The sequence below is a fragment of the Mytilus edulis genome, chromosome 6, assembly GCF_963676685.1.
Source record: "Mytilus edulis chromosome 6, xbMytEdul2.2, whole genome shotgun sequence".
In the NCBI taxonomy this organism is placed as follows: domain Eukaryota; kingdom Metazoa; phylum Mollusca; class Bivalvia; order Mytilida; family Mytilidae; genus Mytilus; species Mytilus edulis.
Window position 1 is genome coordinate 50,527,959 of NC_092349.1, and position 26,448 is coordinate 50,554,406.

At 30.7% G+C, this 26,448-nt stretch overlaps 1 protein-coding gene across 29 annotated transcripts in view; it reads right to left on the minus strand.

Moving 5' to 3' along the window:
• Positions 1-907: 907 nt before the first annotated feature.
• Positions 908-26,448, minus strand: part of LOC139529118 (neurofibromin-like) — a 74,591-nt gene continuing 49,050 nt past the window's right edge. For 18 of the 29 annotated variants that reach the window (XM_071325418.1, XM_071325422.1, XM_071325419.1 and 15 more), the window contains 22 exons: positions 25,178-25,358; positions 24,091-24,274; positions 22,176-22,217; positions 21,365-21,452; positions 20,731-20,817; positions 19,819-19,938; positions 17,314-17,431; positions 15,674-15,814; positions 14,836-15,056; positions 14,277-14,359; positions 13,221-13,335; positions 12,395-12,475; positions 11,426-11,566; positions 10,348-10,474; positions 9,568-9,655; positions 9,075-9,118; positions 8,330-8,679; positions 7,681-7,914; positions 7,088-7,188; positions 6,518-6,657; positions 6,117-6,163; positions 908-3,795 (listed from right to left, as the gene is read on the minus strand). In XM_071325418.1, the coding sequence (XP_071181519.1) occupies positions 3,463-3,795; positions 6,117-6,163; positions 6,518-6,657; positions 7,088-7,188; positions 7,681-7,914; positions 8,330-8,679; positions 9,075-9,118; positions 9,568-9,655; positions 10,348-10,474; positions 11,426-11,566; positions 12,395-12,475; positions 13,221-13,335; positions 14,277-14,359; positions 14,836-15,056; positions 15,674-15,814; positions 17,314-17,431; positions 19,819-19,938; positions 20,731-20,817; positions 21,365-21,452; positions 22,176-22,217; positions 24,091-24,274; positions 25,178-25,358 (3,066 nt within the window). In that variant the 3' untranslated portion in view covers positions 908-3,462. The remainder of the gene's footprint in view (positions 3,796-6,116; positions 6,164-6,517; positions 6,658-7,087; positions 7,189-7,680; positions 7,915-8,329; positions 8,680-9,074; positions 9,119-9,567; positions 9,656-10,347; positions 10,475-11,425; positions 11,567-12,394; positions 12,476-13,220; positions 13,336-14,276; positions 14,360-14,835; positions 15,057-15,673; positions 15,815-17,313; positions 17,432-19,818; positions 19,939-20,730; positions 20,818-21,364; positions 21,453-22,175; positions 22,218-24,090; positions 24,275-25,177; positions 25,359-26,448) is intronic. The other 11 variants (XM_071325431.1, XM_071325430.1, XM_071325417.1 and 8 more) reach the window with 3 other exon arrangements.

Genomic DNA, 26,448 nt, shown 5'->3' on the forward strand with positions numbered 1-26,448 from the left:
AGGTAAAACTCGTCATTAAATTAAAAAAATAAGGCATCGTCTGACGATTTCCGACATGTTGACTTATTTGTAGATCAGGTCTTGCTGGTTATTTTAGCTATTTAAAGTTTCTCTCTATCTATAAAGATTTTGAAGATAAAAGTCACAAACGAAAACACAATTCTTATTTCAGGACAATAACTCATATAAGAAGTTGTATGGTAGTATTGATGTAAATGGACAGTAAGTAGGTATCATCCAAGTCAGATTTTTCTATTTATAGCATTTTTCAAGATAAAATAACATTTTAACATCACTGGATCGATACCTCTGCTGGTGGACTATCAGTCCCCGAGGGTATCATCGGCTCAGTAGTCAGTACTTCGGTGCTGACATGTTTAAACAAATTTCACTAAAATTGTCCGTTTATAAATTTTGAAATTATTAAGAAACTAAGGTTTCAACTCCCTTAGGCAAAGTTTGCTTTAGATGAATTTGGCTATTTATTTTAGGTATTTTTAACATATAGCTTTTAAACTGTTTCGGTTCTTATCCATCTTCGGATTTCAAATGTATGGCATTGAGCGTTCCTGATGAAGGTAAATCCAGAAAGCGCTTCAGACGCAAGAAATTATTAAACACTTTGTTCTCAATTTTTTAACACCTATGCTCTGCTTTCAGCCATGTTGGTCTAAGTAGGGGGTTCTTATCTGAAAGTTTTTCAAACTATATACACCAGTGTATAATTGTGGCCTATTATGGTTAAATTTGCCCAAATAGTTTCAGAGTTTGTTAAAGTTAATGTACAACGAGGGAGGCCAAGTGATGAGAAAAGGTCACATTGCAATATGGGCCAGGGGAGCTAAAAACTTACAAGACAGAAAATCTACTTGGACAATTGGCTGTTTCTATTAAATAAGATTGTATATTTTGAATCTATATTTTTTTCATACAACAAATTTCAATAAAATTGACAATAATGAAAGACAACAATAATCTATGGCTTCATATTGTAGGATAAATGTTATTCCCCTCCCTCTGTATCATCCACTCTTAACATCTCACTCAACCTACATTCCATCCAATCATGTCGAAGGATAATTGTCATTCCCCTCCCTTCCATCCAATCAATTTGAAGGATAATTGTAATTCCCCTCCTGTTACATCACAACCTCTCCACATCTCATCCAATTACGGTATAAGATAATTGTTATTCCCCTACTGTTACATCACCCACTTTCAACATCCCATCTATTCGTAATATTTGATAAATGTTATTATCTCCTGTAACATCAACCTCTCTCAACATCCCACCCTATCTAACTCTTTAATATACTTAACCTTCTAGTTTCACCTCTAAAGGTCATAGACAGTGTGTAACTGTTTCTATGAAACCTGGATATTCAAAATATACTTGAACACAACAATTGTCAATTAATTTTAAAAATCAATCACAAGTCATTGATTTCTTTTATATTATGAATGCAGTCCCAGATATGATTTGAACAAATTTAAAAAAAAAATGATCTGGTTATAATTGGCTCTTACATTTCAAAATATACTGTTTGAAGCTGTACATTTTTTTAAAACAATGTCTGTAGTTGTGTGTTTGCTGTTTTTTAAGCCAAAAATGATTTTCTTTGCAAAAGCTTATTTTTTATTAGAAATATATATTCCCAATTATCTTTTTTATATTTTTATGGATGTGAAATAATTTCATCAAACTTTCCCCAGAGATGATTGGCATAGTTATATTTCCTCTATCTATAGCATTTTGTCACCCTAAAACAGAAAGTAAATCAAATTTATTGCGCCTATCAAATTACTGACACATGTTTATAAAATTGTATGTTAACCAATCAATTCATTAGATCACAACCATATTTATTCTGTTATCAACAAGACTTGATATTAGAACTTTAATCAGAAATTATCAGTATGAAGTATGTGCAAATAACAATTACTTTTTCCAATTGTTTTTCATGCCTATTTCCCCTTTGAAGCTGAGAATATATACTTTTTTGTTCGAATATGTCAAAATCAAAACAGGATTAAGATATTTGTAATAGTCAAACAAAATCTTAAATAAGATTGAATGTTGGATGACAGGCAAGATTTCTCGGTCTCTGACCAAGCTTTCCTCAGTTAAAAAATTGACCCCGTATTAAATTTCACAATTTCCGGCCAAGCTTATCTCAGTCTAAAGATAACCATGGTAAGATTTCCCTGTATCTTATCCCAGGGTTAATTTCCTTGTCTCTTGTGCAGCTTGTCCCAAATGGATGACCAAAGGTAACATTTTACACATCTCTGATGCACTTTGTTTCATTTGAATGACCCAGGGTAATACCCCCGACCTCTAACCCATCTAGTCGAGAGAAATCTTACCAGAGAGTGTCTGAAAGTAACAGGTTTAACATAATCTAATTTTTGGGATGTTGTGTTCTTATTGATGTTAGTGGTCATCTCTTAATTCTTATCAAGAAATCACGAGATTTCACTGATATGATTAAAAAAAACCTAAGTCATAATTGTAGTAAAATGGTACAAGTCAATGACTTCATGTGGCAAGAGGTGTACTCAACATACAATTCTGGGTTCACATGTCCAGTAAAAAACTTTTTTATATGTCATAATTGAAGAGCAAAAAATATTTAAACAGCATATATCAATGACTTTGTGTTAGATACAGAAAATGCATACCTGAGAAGAGGTTTTATGAAAGTTTTATTGCACTTCTGCAAATAAGAAAAACATATATATTCTGCGTTTATAGCACAAGACTCTGTGAATGGGACTTAAAAAATTATCAAAAAAACATTTTTGAAGTCTTTTATCCTTAAGTTTTAATATCCAGACTGTTGCCAGCAACGTAAAAATAAATTATTGGTTTAACTTTCAAGTCTCATATTGAACCAACTAAACATAACAATACATTTATCTAATCACCATTTGGGCTATTCCATTTCAATGTATGATGGGATGTTTGAAGGGACTATAAACAACCAACATACTTTCTTGGATAATTTTGCATACATTAAATATATAAACAACCAAAATTGACCTTTGAAACATGTCAAAAAAATAAAACTTGCCTTCCTTCCCACTCACATTCATTAAATGGAATAGCCCTAAATATATACTTAATCGTCATAAATTCTTTCCACTCACAACCATTCTCTTTACAAAAAAAATTCTCCCTCTCACTCTCTCACATATAGATCAACTATAGCACTAACAAGCAAATAGAAGAGGCCCACATTGGGAAAATTTAGGATTTACAATTGCTTTATAATGTACAATGTAAATGAGTATAAGCTTCTGTAATGTTTTTATGATGATTTGTACCAAATTAGACAAAAATGTAAAAATTTGAGATATTTCTTATTTGAGAGTAATAATTCCCCAAAATGGGCCTCAATAACAACGGAATGAAAGACAAATGAAGAACAACTAGACAACCCCAGTACAACAGGTATACAGTCATTCAATGGTTTCAATGTTTGTTTTCTTTTTACTGTCCTTTCTTTTGAAACTTCCCGTCCTGTTCTTTGATTGGATATTATTGGCAGAACCATGCCTCATTCGATTTCCACCAGTCGCACCATTTTTATCCACTATTTCCTTATCTGTCGGAGAATGCATGCTACTGACACTCAAACTTGACATGGAACTAGACAGATTCAAATTTGATGAGATCCCCAATGAACTTGGGTATGGATTCAAAATGTCAAGGTCATCACCAGGTAAACAGTTCTCCATCATCATAGCCTCTAAACAATTGACTAATAATTCTGCAGTGTCACTTGGAGCAGACTACAAAAAGAATAAATCACATGTTCATTATTTAAAAGTTATGTACTACTAGAATAATCAAGAAAAAAGGGTGTTTGTTAATTTTTTTGTACATAAATTAGGCCGTTAGTTTTCTCATTTGAATTGTTTTAAATTTGTCATTTCAGGGCCTTTTATAACAGCCTATGTGGTATGGGATTTGCTCATTGCAGTGACCTATAGTTGTTAATCTATGTGTGATTTTGGTCTTTTGTGGAGAGTTGTCTCATTGGCAATCATACCACAACTTCTTTTTTATAGTATGATGTAACTAACCGAACACAGAAAGTGAAATTTATACCTAGTATGCGTATTCATATATTCTTTTGAAAAAAAAATACAATTCAGAAATAAAAAGTAGTACGATTGCCAATCAGACAACCGTCCACAAGAGAACAAATGACATAGAGTTACTGTGGATTCATTAGTACATGTATTCTTTGGATACCAATTCTACTTTATTTCGTGGGTACACTTTAACCACGAAATTAAAGGTTCAATGAATGATAAATTAGGGAGATAACTGTATTGTATTTCAAGCTTGGCCTTTGTAAAACATAGATGTTACTCTCCCAAATTGAGTTTACTTAGTAACCTACAAAAGTAAATGGATATTTGCAACAGTAAAATCAATGATGCCCTAGACATTTTTGAAATATACCCAACATTTCATGTCTGTTGTTGCCCTCTAGATATCTTAAATTTTACTTTTTTGGGGAAGTTTTGAAATAAACTTAACATTTACTTGTTTTTTTATATGAAATTTCAAATTTTGATGGTCTTTGAAACACAAAATAATGTTAATTAAATCTACGTTTATTTTGAAATTCATTAACATAGTTTAAAAATCTTCAACTGCTGATATACACTTTTATATACAGTAAACGGACAGAAAGTCACAGGACAAAAAGTCACAGTACATAAAGTCACAAATCTGGTAGGACATAAAGTCATAGGACAAAAAGTCACAAATAATTTTTTGACAATTGTTTGAATATATAAGAACAATATCTAGAAATCTTTACTTTTTAATACATATATTTATATTTAAGTTTAAGAAATGTGTCATTATACTTGAAATATGTACATTTATTTAATTTTAATCATATTTCTTGGCACCATGAAGCCATTTAAGTGCCATGCCACTTTGACATTTTGTTTTTTTAACAATTATTGGGCATCTTTGATAGTTTCTTGAAAAATGTTGTTTACAAAGTTGGTTAATATGCTATAGTTCAAGAAAAATGCAAAAATATTTTTGTAGAAATAAGCGTTTTTTATTCAAAGAAAATAATCAAGACTAGAGGCTCGAGCCTGTGTCGCTCACCTTGGTCTTTGTGCATATTAAACAAAGGACACAGATGGTTTCATGACAAAATTGTGGTTTGGTAATGGGGATGTGTTTGAAGTTCTTACTTTACTCAAAGTTCTTGCTACTAACAATTATCTCTATCTATAATGAACCTGGCCCATTAGTAACAGAGGAAAATATTTTGTAAAAATTTACAAAAATTTACAAAATTTATGAAAATTGTTAAAAATTGACTATAAAGGGCAATAACTCCTTAAGAGGTCAACTGGCCATTTTGATCATGTTGACTTATTTGTAGAACTTTCTTGGATGAACATTATTGCTGTTTACAGTTTATTTCTATCGATATAAATATTCAAGATAATAACCAAAAACGATAAAAATTCCTTAAAATGACCAATTCAGGAGCAGCAACCTAACAACTGGTTGTCCGATTTATCTGAATTGCCTTATTTTCAGGGCAGATAGATATTAAACATTGTAATCCAGTCAGATTTGCTCTAAATGCTTTGGTTTCCGAGTTATAAGCCAAAATCTACATTTTACCCCTATATTCTATTTTTAGCCATGGCAACCATCTTGGTTGGTTGGCCAGGTCACGCCACACATTTTTAAACTAGATACCCCAATGATGATTGTGGTCAAGTTTGATTTGATTTGGCCCAGTAGTTTCAGGAGAAGATTTTTGTAAAAGTTTTTGGGCCAGGTGAGCTAAAAAGAGATTGTGACTTTTTGTCCACTTTTTGTCCTGTGACTTTTTGTTTGTGACTTTTTGTCTGTGACTTGTTGTCCTGTGACTTTCTGTCCTACATTCTTATATACATGTATTTCTAAATAAATCTAGAATAATTCACTCTACTAAAAGGTGTGCTGTCTCGTAATAAAACATGTGTTCTCTGATAAAGGATTTGCATATTATATGTACTCTACTTTAAAATTTAGGACAGTATATACATATCTTTATTATTTAAAAAAAGTTGTATAACATTACCTTGGTAAATGTCCCAGCAAATCTCCATAGGCCACCAAAACCAATACCTAAAAGAGAAAAACATTGATCAACTAACAGCCATTATTTGTTGAAAGCATTTTTGGACTTATAAAATATAATCAATTTTCAAATAAATTAATTGTTCATATAAATAATCAACAAGAAATTTGTTATGCCTTGTTCGGGAGACATTTGAAAGTTTGAAATTTGAAAATAAAAATAAAATCAATAGTCACATGACTCACATGAGTCATGTGACCATCTCTATGCATAACCATAATGTAATGTTTTGGGGAATTTTTTCATTATTTGGTTTTTCTCAGAAAAGAATTTCTTTGCCAATTATGCCCTCCCCTTTTTATTGATATGACGAAAGCTTACCATATTTTTGCACTACTTACTTTGTAGATATGAGAGTTGTTGCTGTGACACATCTTCACAGGCTATCATATTTTGTATAATACTCTGTACAGCATTGAGAATGGCTTGGTCATGACACAAGGATAACACGTTGTTTATCTTAGCATCTAACAATGAATGTCTGAAAAACAAAATATATTCAGAAAACTCTTACCGGTAAACAATTGTAAATAAATATAAAGTTACAAAATAAAACTGAATTAGGCTGTGTTCACACCAAATGTTATGTATAGTAAACATGTTTACAATTAGTTTAATGTAATGTACACTGGTCTCACATAACATTCTTTTTACATCTATACACCTGGTTTAGTTAGCTGTACATGAGATTTGTTCACAATTGTAAACTATATTTGAATACTCATTACATAGAATCGTGCAACGTCAAAATTCTACCATGTTTGATTGTCTGAAGAAGTTCAAGTATTGATTTTTCTAATCAAAAGTTGTACAGGAAGCATGATAAGCAATGGAATGAATATAAGTCATGATTTGATGAAACAACATAGCAAAATATGTGTTGTGTTTTTTTCAATGGTCAGCATACTTACATAACCGGGAATACTCGAGGAAATACTACAGAAGCTTCTGCCAAATACTCGTATAAAATTCTAGCCTCATTTTCATCTGTAGTGTTCCGTACTAATGTTGCCTGTATAAATAGTCAAAATAATGTAGCTTTTTAATAAATCTTTTATTGTTATAAATTGAAATTAGATTTAATTGTCTAAACTTTTCTCATTTTATTGATGGGGATTAAAGAAAGGTAAATTTTAAAAAAAAAGTACCTTTCCTAAATTCACATCAATTAAAAAAAAAATTGTTTACATTATAACTTTCATGTGTTAACCATACTCTTGTTACATGTGTTACTTAGCTCAAGGAGAAACTAATTTTTTTTAACAAAATGGTTCTTAAACTTACTTATTAAATATAAAGTTTAACAAAGGGTAAAATTCAGGAAAAGTCACATAAAGAAACTTTCTTTTATTTTATCAAAATATCACAAAAATTACATGAAAATTTCATCACACATAACAAATAAATATTTCAGCAATTGAATATAAATCTAAAGATTATTATTTTTAAACTTATCGTTGTAAATATTGAAAATTATCATAATAAAATGATAAAATGTTCTTACCAGTACTGTCAACACTAAGACTTGAGTAGGATAATCTGTAAGGACTTCAGGATCTAATAAAACATTGTTTTCATTGGATACAGATCCTCGACCAACTCTCACTGCCAGCCCTGATTTGACATCTTTCTTTGAGCATGGCAGTGGCATTGAACTACTTCTGTTTGTTTTGGATAGGGGAGGTCTGACTGGTTCACTGTCTAAGCTTCTCCAACATACCTTGGGACTATTTGCTGGCTGTATATATAAAAAGATTTTTTTCTGAATCTGTCAGAATTTTGTTATCCTTCACAAAAATGTTTTCTTATTTTTGATGTCATATAAAAGTTTTGTTTAAAATTATTATATTCCATATTTTTATAAAGAAGTATTTTCTAACTTTTTGAAGATATAAATGATAAAAGTTAATGCAACATCAGAATTTTTGTTTTAACTCACCACACAAACAGAATTTTAACTCTTTTATGTAATGCATAAGTCCATTAAACTGATAAAATACCCTCCATTTACATTAAAAAAATCATTTGAATTGTGTCACTTTAAGGTAATTATTTCTTGAAAAGTCTCAAATGAAAAATTTTCATCAAAATATTGGTTGAAAAAAAAAATTTATATCTATTTTTGTGCAGATGATAATTTAACTGTAACTAACCTGCCCTTGTGATAAATGAGTATTTCCTTTCTGCATTCCTCTGGCTGTATTCATTGCTGACTGGTCTAACAAATCCCAGCTTTTCTGTCGTTTAGGAGTGGGCGTCGCCATCGGCAGAGTATTATTTTGTGTGGTAGGTACTGGTACTGGTGGCACAGGGGGTGCTTGGGCTGATGGCATTGACTGAGCTGATCCTGTAGAACTGTTTGAACTGCCACCTGGTGTAGTAGACATTTGAGGGATTTCTGCATTGAGGCTGTCACTAGAGGGCGACTCTGTCATCATGTACTGACTGATTCTGTGTTTTAGATGACATCGACTACGAACCTCTTCAGACACGGATACTAAAGCTGTAAAAAGAAAAAAAATAAACACACTTTTGTCTTCACAATAAATAAACAATTTATAATCACACACCTTTCTTCAAAATTTGCGGTATTTATATTTGCAATTTTATCAAATACCATGGGCAGTACAAGTACATTCTAAAAGAAAGATGATAATACATGTAGCAACAACAACAAAAAATGAAAAACAAGTCTGTAAAAACTGGAAATATTTCATGTTTTTTAAAAGACAATGATAAATATTTTCGGTACATTTCAGTCACATAACATTTATAAAAGGACTGCAAATAAAACAATGCTCCTTTTGTGTATCTATACTTGAATGTTCAACTATAATATACTTTCAACTTTTGTCAACTTCCTGTTCCCAGGTACAATGATATGTGCGTTTAACTTACCTGCTAAATATGGAACTGTTTGGGGAGTCACCTCAAACTTGTCTCTGAAAAAAATATCAACAAATGAATTATTAGGATATGTAAAAATTGACATTTTCTTGTTTAATATGCCAATTTTACATTTTCTTTCACCATGGTTTTACAAATTTCATAATTCAGAGTTGATAAGTTTCTGTACTAAAAAAATAATAGGGTATTTATTCGTAGCCACGTTTCATTATTATCATTAAACCTTTGAAAGTTTAAGGTAGACAATAATCAGGGAAAGAAAATGTAAATAATAAAATATCAAAAATATTTTTTGGCCTTTGAATTTACAAATTAAAACTATAGCAAAAATAAGCCACTTTACAGCAGTCAATGAATAGTCTGAACTGAACTGATAAACTTCATACGTTGTTTTACTTTTCACACAGTAATGCTTTGATAGTCATTTAAACAAGACTGTCAACAGTTTCTGTTGAAATTATGTAAGAAAGGGGAGGTAACTAACCTATTTGTTGGTTTGACAGTAATCGACAAAAGTTGGTTGAGGACCCGTATTGTTCTGGAGACAGTTGTTGCCTGAGGATGTCTGAATCCTAAAACACAGAAATATATGATATTTTCTGCAACTCATTTATGACTAAATTTGCTAAATGGTATCAAAACAATGATATACTGACTCATTTTGTACAAACATCTAGCCATAACTATCTTGCTCCCAAATACAAAATAATTAATGATAGTCATCTTTATTTCATGTCAATTCACAAAACATTTAAATTTTTAAAATTATTGTGGATTCTGTTTTTTCTCCTCATGCAAACCAATTTTCCTTGGATTGAGGGAAAATTATAATTTTCTTGGATATTTGATTTCATGGTTATAAACAACCCTATTAACAATCTCTTATTTGTTGAACATTAAAATTTGTAATTTAAGGTGGTACCTTACACTACAGGGAGATAGCTCTGTAAAATCAGCAGAATGTTTTAATAACATTGTGTTCATAAAGGAATATCAAGCTTCTCAACGATCAAAATAAGTGTTTGTCAAACTGATATATAACCAGTGTAATTTTTCTGATTAAACGGTTGGTTCAAATTTTTTGAAATTTTTATATTTTTGTCTAAAGGTCAACGTAAATAATTTGTCAAAATATTAAGAAAAATTAAACAAGCCAACTTAAATTTAGTTAAAGTGTTATGTACCACCTTAAGTTGATGTTTACAAACAAAATTAATTAAATTTGGTAAACAACAAATACTAATAAATCCTTATTATGTATTACCTTTGAGTAAATGACCAACCAAAGCAAAGTTAAAGTTGGCTTTGAAACTAAGACCCATGGCATGATCCAGCTGTTTAAAGTGCCATTCTAAAGGCTCTCTTGTTTCTATCATGATCACCTCTAATGGCTGAAATATGAACATATCATGAATCAAATGAATCAAATGAAAAACAATTTTAGATTTAGTTATAGATTATCGCTATTTTGTGCATTTTCCCTTTGATTATTTTGTGATAATTTTCATATCATGCTTCTCGCATGAGATGGAAAAATTATCACTAGAAACTATAAGGAGGCCACGTGGCGTTGCTAACCACGTCATTATAGGTAAAATAGCGATAAACAGATTATCATTGGTCATTTCAACTCGATTGCTTTTCTCACTTTTGCATTTAATAATCTATAATTATCGTTGATGACCTCAACGAGATTGATTTTCTCGCTTGAGTCGGTATGGCGAAATGTTGAGATGACCAATGATAATCTGTTTATCGCTATTTTACCTATGACAACACCGTCAATTTCATGTCAATTTCATTTGCAACGTGCCTCCTTAGTTTCTAGCCATAATTTTCCATCTCAAGCAGGTAGCATGATATGAAAAATTATCACAAAAAAAGTTCAAAGGAAAAATGCACAAAATGGCAATAAAAGTAATTATTTATTTGATACAAAAAATATAAAATTACACATAAGGAGAAAAATAGAGGTAATATGAGCAATAAAAAAATGTAAATCCACTTATTATAAAATCCATTACTTGCTAAGAGAAACCAAAAATTAATTCAGATTCATTTAAATTTCTGTTTTTTTTTCAAACTATAACAATTTTACTATTTTTTTGGCAAAAACTTTCTATTGTATTTGGCTGTTTTTAGCCAACAATTTATTTTCACAATTTTTTATATTTCTTCATGTATTTATATACGGAAAAAAAGAATCTACATGATTTACCTATTCAGGACGATTTATTATTTTTGTTTTCAAAACTCACGAAAAACTAAATTTCTCTCGGAAATTAGTTTGTTTGTTTGCAGGATATTTGAGACAACAAATAATACAAACTGAACACACCTACCTTAATATCAAACAGACCCATGTTATCCAGTGTATGTAAATTTTGTTCCAACAAAGCCAGGCCTGCAGCGTATAGTGATATCTCATCTAGTTGTAACACAGATATAGCTACCCAGAATAGGAATTTATGAATGGGAGAATCCTGTTAATGGTAAAAATTAAACTGTTAGAAAAAATGACTGTCTGAAAATAGCTACCCAAAATAGGAATTTGTGGATTGGAAATCCGGTTAGAAGTAAAAATAAACTTTTAAAAAAAATATTTTGGCTGCATATAAGTTAATAAAATACGGTCTAATTGATCCCTTGGATGTTCAGAAAATTGTATATGGAAGTCTTTCCAGGCACTTTTTTTTAAAGTCTCAACCAATAGATGGTTTACATCATTATTATTACCAATACATATTACCAAATTAATATGCAAGTGGCATCAAAAATGCTAGTTAACTTTTTCTTTATCAGCTATCATTAGAAACTAAAAAGCTTTAAATTTTCTGAAAAAATTATTTCTATTTTTTTTTATCTTATAAGTTCTTTTCTTGCATCTGTTTAAGTAAAGGGTGGTTGGTTACTGTTCATTTAAAGTGGTACCTAACACTACAGGGAGATAACTCTGTAAAGTCAGCTAAAGGTTTTAATTTCATTGTGTTGTAAAAGGAATATTAAGCTTCTCAATGATCAAAATTGGTGTTTGTCAAACTGCTATATAACCAGTGTAATTTTTTTGGACAAAACTGTTGGTTCAAAAATTTTTAATTTTTTATATTTTTGTTAAAGGGTCAAAGTAAATACTTTGACAAAAATTTATGAAAATTAAACGAGCCAAATTAAGTTTAGTGAAAGTGTTAGGTACCACTTTAAATTGTGCATATAAATCAAATATTGGAAAACTTTATCAGCATTTAATTTATTTTTTTTGCATGGGTTGATTAAATATCTTAGAAATATTTGAAGACACACAATTAACTTACAGATCGAAGTAGAGGCTGTAATCTTGTGAGACACATGACAATGGCTTCAATCAACACAAGGTCAGTGAAGGATTCTAATGCCTACAACACATCAAAACTCTTATAATTACTATCAAAGTTTATGAAACTATTGTGAAAAAAAAACATGAAAACTTCATTATAACTTGCCACCAAGCTAGTCCTAAGATTTTCTGTAAATCACAAGTAAAGATACCTGTATTGAACATTTCAGTTTCAAACTAGGATCAATTTTTATCATTAGAATTTTGTTAAGGGTTACTTGTTTTTGGATCCTCATTGACATGTACCACTACTTTTTGTTTAAATAATATGACATGTTGTGATGTTTTAGAGGTTTTGATTACTGTGAAAGTACTTTTATTCATGGATTTAACAATTTTAGTAGTATTTGTGGATGGCTTTATCCCCAAATATAAGTGTTCTAATGAATTAGAACAATTCTTGTCGAAATCAAACACTTCACTTAATTATTTTTTTAAAAAAACTTAAATCCACAAAATTAAGAACCAAGGAATATGTAACCTTTGCCAAAACTACAAAAATTGATATCCAATATTAAAAGTACTTTCATAGTAATTTAATCTAATTTTTCTATTTTATAACAACTTCTAAATCAATTACAGTAAATTCAGAAGATATTGCGATATTTTTATTGCGAAAAACTTGACAGGGTTATCATCGTCAAAATTAAAACTTGCATTTAGAAATTTTTATATGAATCAAACATGATTTTTCTGAATATCGCAAAAAGTAAAATTGCATTTTAGTCTAGATAATTTCTAAATATACAGTAGGTAAAACTTACCTTCATCATGATTTTAAGTAACTGTTTAACTTCTGAGTCTGTGACAGTTTTACTAATACAACCAAACACGATAATAGCCCTTGGTTGTAAGGCTGGATTATACTGGAATGCAAATCTACAAAATAAAACAGATTTTTATCATATCTATAAATCAGATTAAAAATCAGTTTGAAATATATATTTTCTTATACCATATACTGTGGATTCATTATTATTCATTGGATACCAATTTTCGTGGATTTCGTGGGTTCAGGTGAACCACAAATTTAAATGTTCAACGGATAACATATTTTCAGTAGGCTTTGTATACAGAGATTGGCAAAACCACGAAATCAAATATCCACGAATATGCAAGTTTCCAGCAATCACCGAAAATTGATACCCACAAAAATAAATGAATTCAACGTAACATGTTTTAGAAATTATGCATGAATTAAATACAACTGATTAGGAAACCATTAACCAATCAGATTTGGTTTACATGCTGAAGTAGCTTGTTATATCCATCATGCATGTTATTTCTTGTACAGGTTCTCCTAAATTTCAGCTTATTTGGACTTTTATGATTTTTCAAAAATTACATTACCTTTCATTTTATATATAGCTTGTCCTAGATCATCACTGAAGCAACATAATTTGTCAAAATGTAATGCTTGTGCAGTAATAATGCGACTGGGAAAATATTGTTTTGACAGAGATTCCCAAAATTTAATTTTTACATATAGCTTGTCCTAGATCATCACTATTAAAGGCAACATAATTTGTCAAAATGTAATGCTTGTGCAGTAATAATGTGACTGGGAAAATATTGTTTTGACAGAGATTCCCAAAATTTTATATTTTCTATAATCTCATTTCAATCAAGCTATATTTGTGTTGGTGTTTGGCTCACAGCGACATATGATATCGAGAATGTGCGATTGACGCTGCTGACATGGAAAAGGAACTGCCGGGAAATTTCAAGAGAATTATAATTTGCAATAATCAATATCTGTCCATTCTTCCAATATTGCAACAATTTCTGAATTTTTCAGTATATCCTTATCCTGTCCTTACCTTTTTGACAGATCAGTCCACTGTTGTAACCAATCACAATTTGGAATGTCTTTAACACTAGCCTGAAATTGACACTGGTCAAACTAGGAAAACATGATTTATGTATTAGTTTATTATCATCTTTATAATGTCATCAAGTTTCTAATCTACTAATACATGTTATAGTTTCATATATATAATCAGGTTTAATGAATTCTGTGAAAAAATTTGCTTTGATGTAAATTTGAAAAATATTTAAAATATTCATTCTGCATGCACTACATTGTCCCTTTTTCTTAGAACTTGTTGAGATGATATGTCCCTACAACACACATTTCATTAGTGACAGTGATTTTTCTATTTTTTGAATCATTTTTAAGACCAACAATTTTTCTTGAATATTTAATTCTTTTTTCATTTTTTAATAGAGGAAGTGACAACAATTATTTCCAAGTCAGGAGTGTAAAAGTATTAATCTATTTGTTACTTTAGTTGAAATGGTCCCCCAACCCCATTGTATCAGTATCAAAAACTCTCAATTCCTATTCTTACAAATTTTTTTATTTTCTTTTTAACTCACCTCCATTATTTCTAACAGAGCATCAACAATTGTTTCTAATGAACTAAGTGACAATTTCTCATGTTCTGGTGCTGACATGGTGAAGGACCGATCTCCTGGTCTGAAACTTGTACGGAATGCACTGACTGCGGCAGATTTTACTTTACTGATACCGAACAGCTGGTAGAATTTTGGCAAGGAAAACTCTGCAAGGCTCATCTTCAATACCTTCAATGTAGCTTCTGTTTTCAACAAAATTAAAACAAAAACAAATTTGATTAATTGTTGATTATCAAAACAATCCATATTAAGATTTTTTGATTACACAAGAAATATTTAAAAAAAAATCTTTTTTTCATTTCGTGAAAATACTCTGAAGTTTCAACACCACTTCAAGCATGCAAACAAAAATTTCTTAACTTGTTCTTTTCCAATTTGTTATGCTTTTGGTGTTTATTGGGGGTCTCATTGGGGGGTTCCGATCCCAAAAAAATTGGCCATCCCGCGTCACGCTAAGACGCCAATGAGACCCATTTTATTTTAGTTCAATTTTTTAACATAAGAATCTAGTAAGCCATTTTATACTGACAAACAGTTTTCCATTACTCAAAGCAGATATTCTCTTTCAAGTTTGTACAATGTCTGTTTTACTTTTTGTACTGGTTTGACAAGTGCTATATGGATACATATTCATATGACGTATATATCCTTCAACTAGCTTTCAGAAGGTGTAAGCACTCTTAGATATGCACATGGCATCTTTGTATGTTTGCTAGTTTGGTATTGACTTTAAATCTCAACTAAATTCCTTATTATATGTTTAATTTTCAAAATCGTTACTCAATCATTACAAATTTACCTTTGAAATTAAGCTGTGAACATGTACACAGAGAATGGATTATGTTGATAACAAGTCCATGGGTTGAGGCTCTCAGAGACAATGGTCCTGTACATACAAGTAATGTCACAATGTGGAATAAAAATGGCAAATGGCTGGCAACTGTAAATAGAAAGACAGATTATATTACATATTTCTGTTTAAATGATGAGATTTTGTTAATTTAAAAGATGTTTCACATTTCTTTGTTACAATCTTGAAAAACTTTATTCAAACTCTCACAATACAATGTTCCCATCTTTTTACCTCTTTTCTATTTTTTTTTTGTAACTTAATTGCAACAAAAATAAATAAACAACAAAATCACCTTTCCATTTTTTTTAACAAACAGCAACGAGTAATATTTTATCTTGCCATAACATAAATCAAAATGATCAAGATGCACAATAAAAACAAATGCATAATGTTTATGAAACTAGTCTTTTAAGGTGGTACCTAACACTACAGGGAGATAACTCTGTAAAATCAGCTAGACGTTTTAATTACATTGTTTTGTGAAGGCAATATTAAGCTTCTCAATGATCAAAATTACTGTTTGTCAAACTGCTATATAACCAGTATAATTTTTCTGATAAAAACGTTTGGTTCAAAAGTTTTGAAACTTTCATATTTTTGTCAAAGGGTCAAAGTAAATACTTGTCAAAATTTCATGAAAATTAAACCAGCCAAATTAATTCTTGTAAAGGTGTTGGGTAACACCTTAATCACATATAAAAGCAACAGTTAAAGATACCCTGTAATTTATCATCCAATCACTTATTGATGGTCAAAACATACCTGGGGTGCTTTCAATTGTATGTAGCTGATACGTAGATTTTGACTACTGAATGTTTAGCAAGTATTGCTGCTAACTAGATCTACATAGCCCTAATAATGTCTACATGTATCTAGAGAATTCAAATTGGAAAGGTTATTACTCATGACATCATTTTAAAAGGCTAGCTATGTAGCATATGGTTTTGACAACATATATAGATGTCTAAGACATAGCAGTTATACTAGCTGTCACTGTATTGATAGCAAACCTGGTAACTCAACCGTCTGATGATTTATCATGAAGTATAAGTTCCTTTATATTTTAAGTTCCAAGAGGAAAAATATACTCTGTAATATCATTTCCACAGGAACAATTATAACATCATTTGTTCCTTACAAAATAAAGGGTATAGAATATTTGTTCCAACAGGAACAAATATTATTGTACTGTTTATACCAAAAATTTCAGGGAAACTTCTGTTAGGCAAAACAAATATATGTTGATCGATTTTTCTAATTGACATCTTCATGTCTGGTAACTTACCAACTTATGAGTTATTGAATGACAACATGAGAAGATATCTTACCATCTAATGAGTTATTGAATGACAACAAGGGAAGATATCTTACCATTTAATGAGCTATTGAATGACAACATGAGAAGATATCTTACCATCTAATGAGTTATTGAATGACAACATGGGAAGATATCTTACCATTTAATGAGCTATTGAATGACAACATGAGAAGATATCTTACCATCTAATGAGTTATTGAATGACAACATGAGAAGATATCTTACCATCTAATGAGTTATTGAATGACAACATGAGAAGATATCTTACCATCTAATGAGTTATTGAATGACAACATGAGTAAATATCTGGCTAAGATGGCTATGTCGTCCCACATCAGATGTTGTTCTAGAGTGGGTGTTGGTGAGGTACATGTCTTGTCTATCAACTGTCAAATAAAACATAGAGTAGTGAGTATACAAATTAGCACTATTGAGTAAAAGCATTCCATCCTTTTAAGGAACTATCAAAATGCATTTTGTGATCGAAGTAATTAATTCTTTATCTTATGGTTGTAAGACATGACCATATTTCTAATAGTCAGTCAGGGGCATTACTTAAACAAGTAACAATTAAAATTACCTATACAAGTAATGTTGAAAACGAGGCTATTTTAAATATTACTTATATAAGTAACTTTTCTGAATATTATTTTTATAGTTGTCCAAAAATACAGATTTTACTAGCTTTAACTAATTTTCACAGTCATCTGGTTATTTTTCCCATGAAATATAAAATCTAATTCTTCTGAAACACTAATTAACTTTCTGACGCACTCATCTTTCATACCGACGCTTCTGGGTCAAAGATTGGTCTCTTGGGACTATTAAATTATCATTTTCCTCCAAAATCTTGAAGGTAGACTGATATAAATAGATAGATACTTGTGAATTAATTAAGACTTGAAGTTATTTATAATTTGTAACCAAAATCAATTGCATATGTTCCTTAGATAAGTGTAAATACTATTTTTTTCAAAAATGTATAAAATAACTTATTCAAGTAATATTTTTGTCATTATTTTTAAAGTAACTCTTTATCTCTTTACACCTCTTAAATCTGACAAATTCTTTATTTTATGATATAATATGATGTAAAAATTCATGAAAACTACATTAAGTCTATGTTTCTATTGAAAATTAAAATAACTCTATCAAGTAATTTTAGTATCTTTAAAAACAAAAATTACTTAAATAAGTAACTTAAAACAAGAATGTGTCCACAGTACACGGATGCCCCACTCACACTATCATTTTCTATGTTTAAAGGACTGTGAAATTGGAATAAATTCTCTAATTTGGCATTAAAATTAGAATGATCTTATCAAAGGGAACATGTATACTAAGTTTCAAGTTGATTGGACTTCTACTTTATCAAAAACTACCTTGACCAAAAACTTTAACCTGAAATTTGCACTATCATTTTCTATGTTCAGTGAACCGTAAAATTGGGGTCAAAACTCTAATTTGGCATTTAAATTAGAAAGATCATATCATAGGGCACATGTATACTAAGTTTCAAATTGATTGGACTTCAACTTCATCAAAAACTGCCTTGACCAAAAACTTTAACCTGAAGCCAAAAACTTTAACCTGAAATTTGCACTATCATTTTCTATGTTCAGTGAACCGTAAAATTGGGGTCAAAACTCTAATTTGGCATTTAAATTAGAAAGATCATATCATAGGGCACATGTATACTAAGTTTCAAGTTGATTGGACTTCAACTTCATCAAAAACTACCTTGACCAAAAACTTTAACCTGAAATTTGCACTATCATTTTCTATGTTCAGTGAACCGTAAAATTGGGGTCAAAACTCTAATTTGGCATTTAAATTAGAAAGATCATATCATAGGGCACATGTATACTAAGTTTCAAGTTGATTGGACTTCAACTTCATCAAAAACTACCTTGACCAAAAACTTTAACCTGAAGCCAAAAACTTTAACCTGAAATTTGCACTATCATTTTCTATGTTCAGTGAACCGTAAAATTGGGGTCAAAACTCTAATTTGGCATTTAAATTAGAAAGATCATATCATAGGGCACATGTATACTAAGTTTCAAGTTGATTGGACTTCAACTTCATCAAAAACTACCTTGACCAAAAACTTTAACCTGAAGCCAAAAACTTTAACCTGAAATTTGCACTATCATTTTCTATCAGTGAACCGTAAAATTGGGGTCAAAACTCTAATTTGGCATTTAAATTAGAAAGATCATATCATAAGGAACATGTGTACTAAGTTTCAAGTTGATTGGACTTCAACTTCATCAAAAACTACCTTGACCAAAAACTTTAACCTGAAGCGGGACAGACGGACGAACGAACAGACGAACGAACGAACGAACGAACAGACGGACGAACGGACGCACAGACCAGAAAACATAATGCCCCTCTACTATCGTAGGTGGGGCATAAAAATTACTTGTTTAAGTAACGCTCCTGATTGATAGTAGGAAATTGCATAGTTCATCAAGACATCAAAGGATTATTTTAGACAATGTAAATTCAAAATTTGCTTGAAAAGTTAATATGCTTTGTTTTTTGGGTGTCCATTATCAAGAACAAAATATCTACTCAAATATTCCTCTAATTAGTGATGAGTCTACCTTTAAGCAATCTTTGATTGTTGGCTATAAGCTACATAACTTTTAGTGACATAAATCAATGAACATTCTTATCCCAATATGGCAGTGTAAAATCAGAATTTTCATCGAACTTCCCTAAAAGGTTTACTACAAGATAAGCACATTTTTCATTGGACACTTACCCTGCACAATCGTCCAATGACTTTCCTTGACACAAGTTGTACATTAGCAGACGTCAAAGCCACAGCTGTGTCTGCCATTATCTCTGCCTGTATGGATCCCAATCCTCCTGTTACACTTCTCTGTCAAATTTTATAATACAATAGACATTATTAACAGACATTTAATTATGACACAAGCAAGAATAACAGTAATGGAGATATTAATATAATAACATTGAGTAGACAAGCATTTAATCAAATATTCTAAATATTTGTTTTGGTACGCCCATCTATAATTCGGCTATGAGTAAGTATCACTGATTTTGATTCGATTTTTGAATCAAAGGCTATAGTAGTAAATCCAGACAGAAAATCAGGGTTGATGGAACTTGTTAGAATCATCAATTGTCTAAGGGATGGAAACACTACAGAAAAACTGCCAGTCCTTCAGGGTTAGGGGGGTTAAGTGTTAAGTTAATCACCCAGCCTTTGATAAGAAAAAATTGATTACAGAAACAACCCCATCTATAAAAGAAAAATAATGTGAATATGTCTAACTTGAATTTTTTCTGTATAGAAAATATCGATAAAGTTAGAAAATTTTGTAAACAAAAAATTGCTGGGAAATCAGCTAGAAATGGCTTAATGCAAAAAGTGTCTGCAAACAAATAGTTATTCTCATTGAGGAAGGCTGAACAGTGACTTATAATTGCTTATTTATTTGTCATTTGAACTCGGTTTGAAAGTTGTCTCATTGGCAATCCTACTGCATTTCCTTAAATATTTACAATTACATCACATGAAATACTGATAAACAGAAATGGGGATATTTGTGTATGCTGTTTAAAAATTAAAAAGCTAATCCCTGTTCATTGCAATATCATAGAAAAGACTTGATGATATATTTAAAACTTAAAGCACAGTTTACTTTACCTTGATAAAGCTATCCAGTACCATGTCTAAGAGATCAGCAACCTGGCCAATGTTTCCCCAAATCTTGGCTTGTATTGAGGGGTACATCTACAACATACACCAAGCTTTTATTGAAAAACTTGACTATATGTTTTCTTTCTAATTATCAAACAACTGATATAATATAAATAAATTACATTCAAGTATTAAAAAAAAAGAAAATTAAAATATATTACTATCATTTTCAAAGATTAATATTTTGTCTCTAACAGTTGTATCCAGAGAATTATCTCCTAGTGGTGAAAAAAAATTCTTTAAAATAAGAAGGCAACAGCATATGTTCATACCTATAAAATACTTTTGTGTGAAAACAAGTGTTTGCATATTGAATTTGTTCAAATGCCATTAGATGTCACAGACCCAAAGTGATTTTTAGAATAGGCAGACAATCGGGTCAATTGTAGTAAAGTGCCAGGACCTGCAGTTTGTGCATTTCAATCCACTACACACATAATCATTTCTCTTCTCTCAATGCTCTTATATAAATATGTCTCGTAACCATGACAGCATGTGTCTAATGGAAAGAATACCAAAAATATATAATAAATAGAAAAAAAACGATTTCTAATCTGAACCATCTAAAAATATTTCATACCTCAACTTCCTCTATAGTCATTGTAATAAGTTTGTCAAGAATCAACGCCACTTTCTGTCGCTTGTTTTCATCTGTATGACGACAAAACCTGCAAGATAAAATTTCATAATTACACACTGACAAATCTAGCATAGCACAAATACACATTGTTTTCTTTTACTATATTCATTCTTTAAAATTCTTTTTCTTTCATATTCCAAAAGAAATGACAAATTGGTAAGATTTTTACATAAAGAATATCAAAGTACATGTACTGTGAAAAGAATACTAGGAAAACCTGGATGTCTGAAACATGGATTGACATATTAGTGAAAAAATCATATTTACTGCTTATTATGAACAAGTGTATGTAATAAGGTGGTATTGCAGATTTTAATGGAATTCAGATTGGAAATTTTGTATGCATTTAGAACTCATTGGACTGCTCCTGAATCTTAAAAGAATTCTACAATCAATTAAAAATATACATGAAATACAAGTATATGTGTATTATGTATGTAAAAAAGCGTCATCAAGAATATGTTTTCCATTTTATATTTCGAGTTCACAAAGAAGAAACTATATTTAAAAATTAAATGCTATTTCTATAATCATGATAATGTATTGAAATAATCTTTTTAATTTTGATGATAAACCAGTTTTGTTAAATTGGGCAATCATAATTTGATCAAATCTTTAGTTTTTGAAACCTAAAGGTAGGCTCATAAAGCTGCATTTTCAAATAATAAGAATTTAGTAAAGATTGCAAGTCTTAACATCAGCCATGGTGCCAAATAAATTCAGAGGGAACATTTTCTAAAAAAAAAATTACCTTTGCTGTTTATAATCGTCATCTAAATGTTGACTTATGTACCTAAAGGAAATGATGAAACAAAAAACAGGATTGTCAATATTAAATGGATTTTAATTTATACACATATATAAACAACAAAGATAATTTTTATGAATTTCAATGGTCTATGTGAATTTATACACATTCACATCTATAAACAACAAAGATAATTTTTAAGATTCATTGGCCTTAAATTAAACTCAATTAATGGAGGTCATGCTAGTTCAACCAAATAAAATTGAAGTCTTTAAAATAAGTATTTTCCATGATCTGCAAAATCAACACAACTTTCGAAAATTGTGCTGCTGCAGATATAATGTAAAGTAACTATCAAATAAAAACAACAGCAAATAATTTTAGATAAAAATAAAATGCTCCACTGATCACAGCCTGGTACGATCGCAGAGGTCAAACCCTGAGCAGTTGGGGCAAGTTTAGACACAATATTAAAGCTTGATACTGTGTGAATTTGGATTGTGATCAAATTTTTAACATAATATAGAATTTTAACACAAAATAAATATGGTCAAAGATGTAAAAAAAATCTATTGTGCAATACTGTGCAATTGAAGAATTCTTCTTGAAACTTTTCCAAAAATTTAAAAATTTAAAAACATTTTGAAGAAAAAAATATGACTCCCAAAAATAAAATGGACCCCCCAACTTAGAGTAATTACCTCATTCACAGCCTTCCCTTTGTGGTATAGAATCTTGTGGTATAATTTCAGAGAGATCCATACACTTGCACAAAAGTAAAAGTGTGAAACTGCTTAAATGCTTGTTTTTGGCCCATTTTAAAGCCCTTAATTTCTAAATTGTTGGAACCATGCAAAACCAAATAAATCAATCCCAGCCTTCCCATTGTGATATAGAACCATTCACTTTGACTGAAGTTATTGTCCGGAAACCAAATGTTTCTTTGGATGACGAGGACGACATCTTAGCATTATACAAACCCCAAAAAAAAAAATTTGCGGTGGTATAAAAATAAGAAGTGGTTTTTTTTTTAAGAAATCACAATTCAATAGGAAAAAATTTTACAGTATTTTTTTACATGCAGTCTATACACAAAAAGACATATTTCAAATTCTAACTGATTGTATATCTGGAATAATCAATTCTTCATGTATATAAGTTTCACTTTTTTTTTAAATATTTAGGTACAATTCTATTCTAAATGCATACAAAATGTAATAATTCTTTAGATTTGCATATTCAATCAACTTGACCCTGAATGATCTGTTGGAATTTTTTTCGTAATTAACTCTTCAATAAACACCATGTTACTGAAATTACTTTTGTAATCTACGAAAACATAATGTAGAACTTTCCTTTCCTATGTCAACACTATGTCAAAATGTGTTTATATCTTTCATAAAAATCTAATTGCTTCCTGTCCAATTAGGTAGTTTTTGCTTCTAGAACAAATTACATTTTTTATTTTTTGTCTAATAGATTCATTATTATTATTTGTTGGGTACCAATTTTTAGGTTCAGCAAGTAACACATTTTCTATAAGGGCTATTGCAGAAAAAAATGTAGGGGGGGGGGGTTGGAAGGCACATTATATTAATAATACATGGGTGATGGGTATCAGAGCAACTTTTCACACTATAATGCACTATAATTCTCAATTACAATTGTCTGGGTGGCGGGTGCTGACAAAAACTGCCTTCCAACCCCCCCCCCCCCCTACATTTTTTTTCTGGAATAGCCCTAAGGTTGTATGCAGACATTCAGAAAACCACACATTCAAATATCAAAGAAAATGTTATTTTTCTTCAAACCACTAAATTTGGTATAAACAAAAATAAATGAATCCACAGTATGCTGAAAATTTACCACCACAACATTTTGTTCTCATACATTTAAACCTAATGTTAGTACACTTTACCTGGTAAGATTTGGTAACCATGGTGTTATGTACTCTAGACACAAATGCTTCAGTTCTATGTTAGAGTTGCCAAAGCCCTGAATACATTCCTCCAGAAACTCTAAAGTCAGATGTGGTTCATTAGCTGCCAAAGTCTCACTGATTGTCTTAATAAAGATAGTGTTGTTGGCTGGTATACATAAACCTAGAGGAATAATAACAACATTTTGTAGTCTTTCAAACAATGAGGCTCCCACAGGGTACCCCCCTCAGGTCGCAAGGTCGCTTTTAAATTCGTCGAGAGGTCGTTTTAAAGGGAAATGTACAGGTCGCAGGTCGTTTTTCCTAACACAGAGGACGGAAGTTGGTCGGAGGTCGTTTTTTCCAAATTTTACAGGTCGCAGGTCGTTTTTAGAAGGCCCTCAGGTCGGAAGTCGACTCTAAAAAGCACAGAGGTCGCAGGTCGTTTTTGACCCTGCGGGAGCCTCAACAATAAAGTCCAAAGTCAAGAGCCTGTAATTCAGTGGTTGTCGTTTGTTTATGTGTTACATATTTGTTTTTCGTTCATTTTTTTTTTTTTTTTTACATAAATAAGGTGGTTAATTTTCTAGCTTGAATTGTTTTACATTGTCTTATCGAGGCCTTTTATAGCTGACTATGTGGTATGGGCTTTGCTCTTTGTTGAAGGCCGTGGTGACCTAAAGTTGTTAATGTCTGTGTCATTTTGGTCTTTTGTGGATAGTTGTCTCAATGGCAATCATACCACATCTTTTTTATATAAAAGCTAACACAACTTTTTTTTTATCTATGGAATCACAATTACTTATTTTGAACAATTACAAAATTTTCATTTTTACAAATATTGTGATTAGATGGTTTTCCAAAATAAAACTGCATTTAAAGTGTTATAGTATTTTTTGAATGCAGCATCTTATTAAACCATAAACATAAATCTCTCACATTTGTGCTTTGATCAATTATCCCAATAATTAATGACATTTCTGAATTTACAGTTCAATGGCTTACTTTGATAGCAGAAATAATTGCCCAAATTTCAATATTGATGGTAGAGAAATTCCTACAATTATCATTAATCCTTAGTACTGACCTGTTGTTTCTAACAGCTGTCCCTCTATTTTGAGATCAAACGTCTGCGTCAGAGCACACAGTAAATTGTAAGCAGCAGATCTAAGACTAGGATCAGAGCTGCCTAAGTTTAACAGAGCTACATTCAATAACGTTCCTGGGACATCCTTAGGTCTGATCTTTGTATGGACTGTTACAGTGTCCTGCAACATAATTTATCACATAAGCTGATGGCAAACAAAAATCATAAGTCAATTTATAATAATCACACATTTCATCTAAATTCCTATTTTGTATTTTCACATTTAATCATTAAACATTTCTATAAGGTCAGTAAAACCTTTCACTTTTTATTACATACATGTATTAAACCTAGTGAACAAACAAAAAATTGCAAAATTTCCCACATAGAAATTTATCAAATTTTCTTTCAAAATTAAATTACCTTGAAATATTTATACAACATGTTACCATTTATAATTTCTAAAAATTATATTGATATTTAGTTTCACTTTTTTGTACTTGATCATTGATTATAATCACTGTAGTTGGTACTTCTGCACTGTCATGATTAATAAAATACATTTTTAAACTTCCCCTTTTATAAATTATAAACGAGAATGTGCCCAACTGGCACTATCATTTTCCATGTTCAGTGGACTGTCAAATTGAAGTAACAAGAATGTGTCTTAAGTACACGGATGCCCCAACCGCACAATCATTTTCTATGTTCAGTGAAACGTGAAAATGGTTTAAAATCTCTAATTTTCAAGTTGATTGGACTTCAACTTCATCAAAAACTACCTCGACCAAAAACTTTAACATACCTAAACCAAAAACTTTAACCTGAAGCAGGACAGACGGACGAACGGACAGACAAACAGACGAATGGACGAACAAACAGACGGACAGACAGACCAGAAAACATAATGCCCTTAAATGGAGAAATGAGGGATAAAAACTCTAATATGGAATTAAAATTAAAAAGATCATATCATAGGGAACATGTTACTAAGTTAAGTTGATTGAACTTCAACTTCCATCATAAACTACCTTGACCAAAAACTTTAACCAAAACTTAAACCATACAGACAAAATAACTATTACAGACAGACAGACAAATGGATGCACAGACCAGAAAACATAATGCCCCTCTACTATCGTAGGTGGGGCATAAAAATCTTAACTTTGAATGTCCTCCGGCAATGTTTACCTTATCAGAATTTGTCTATTTTTTTTTATTATGTCCCTTCTTATCATATATAGCTTTTAAAGTTAATATTTTATATTCAC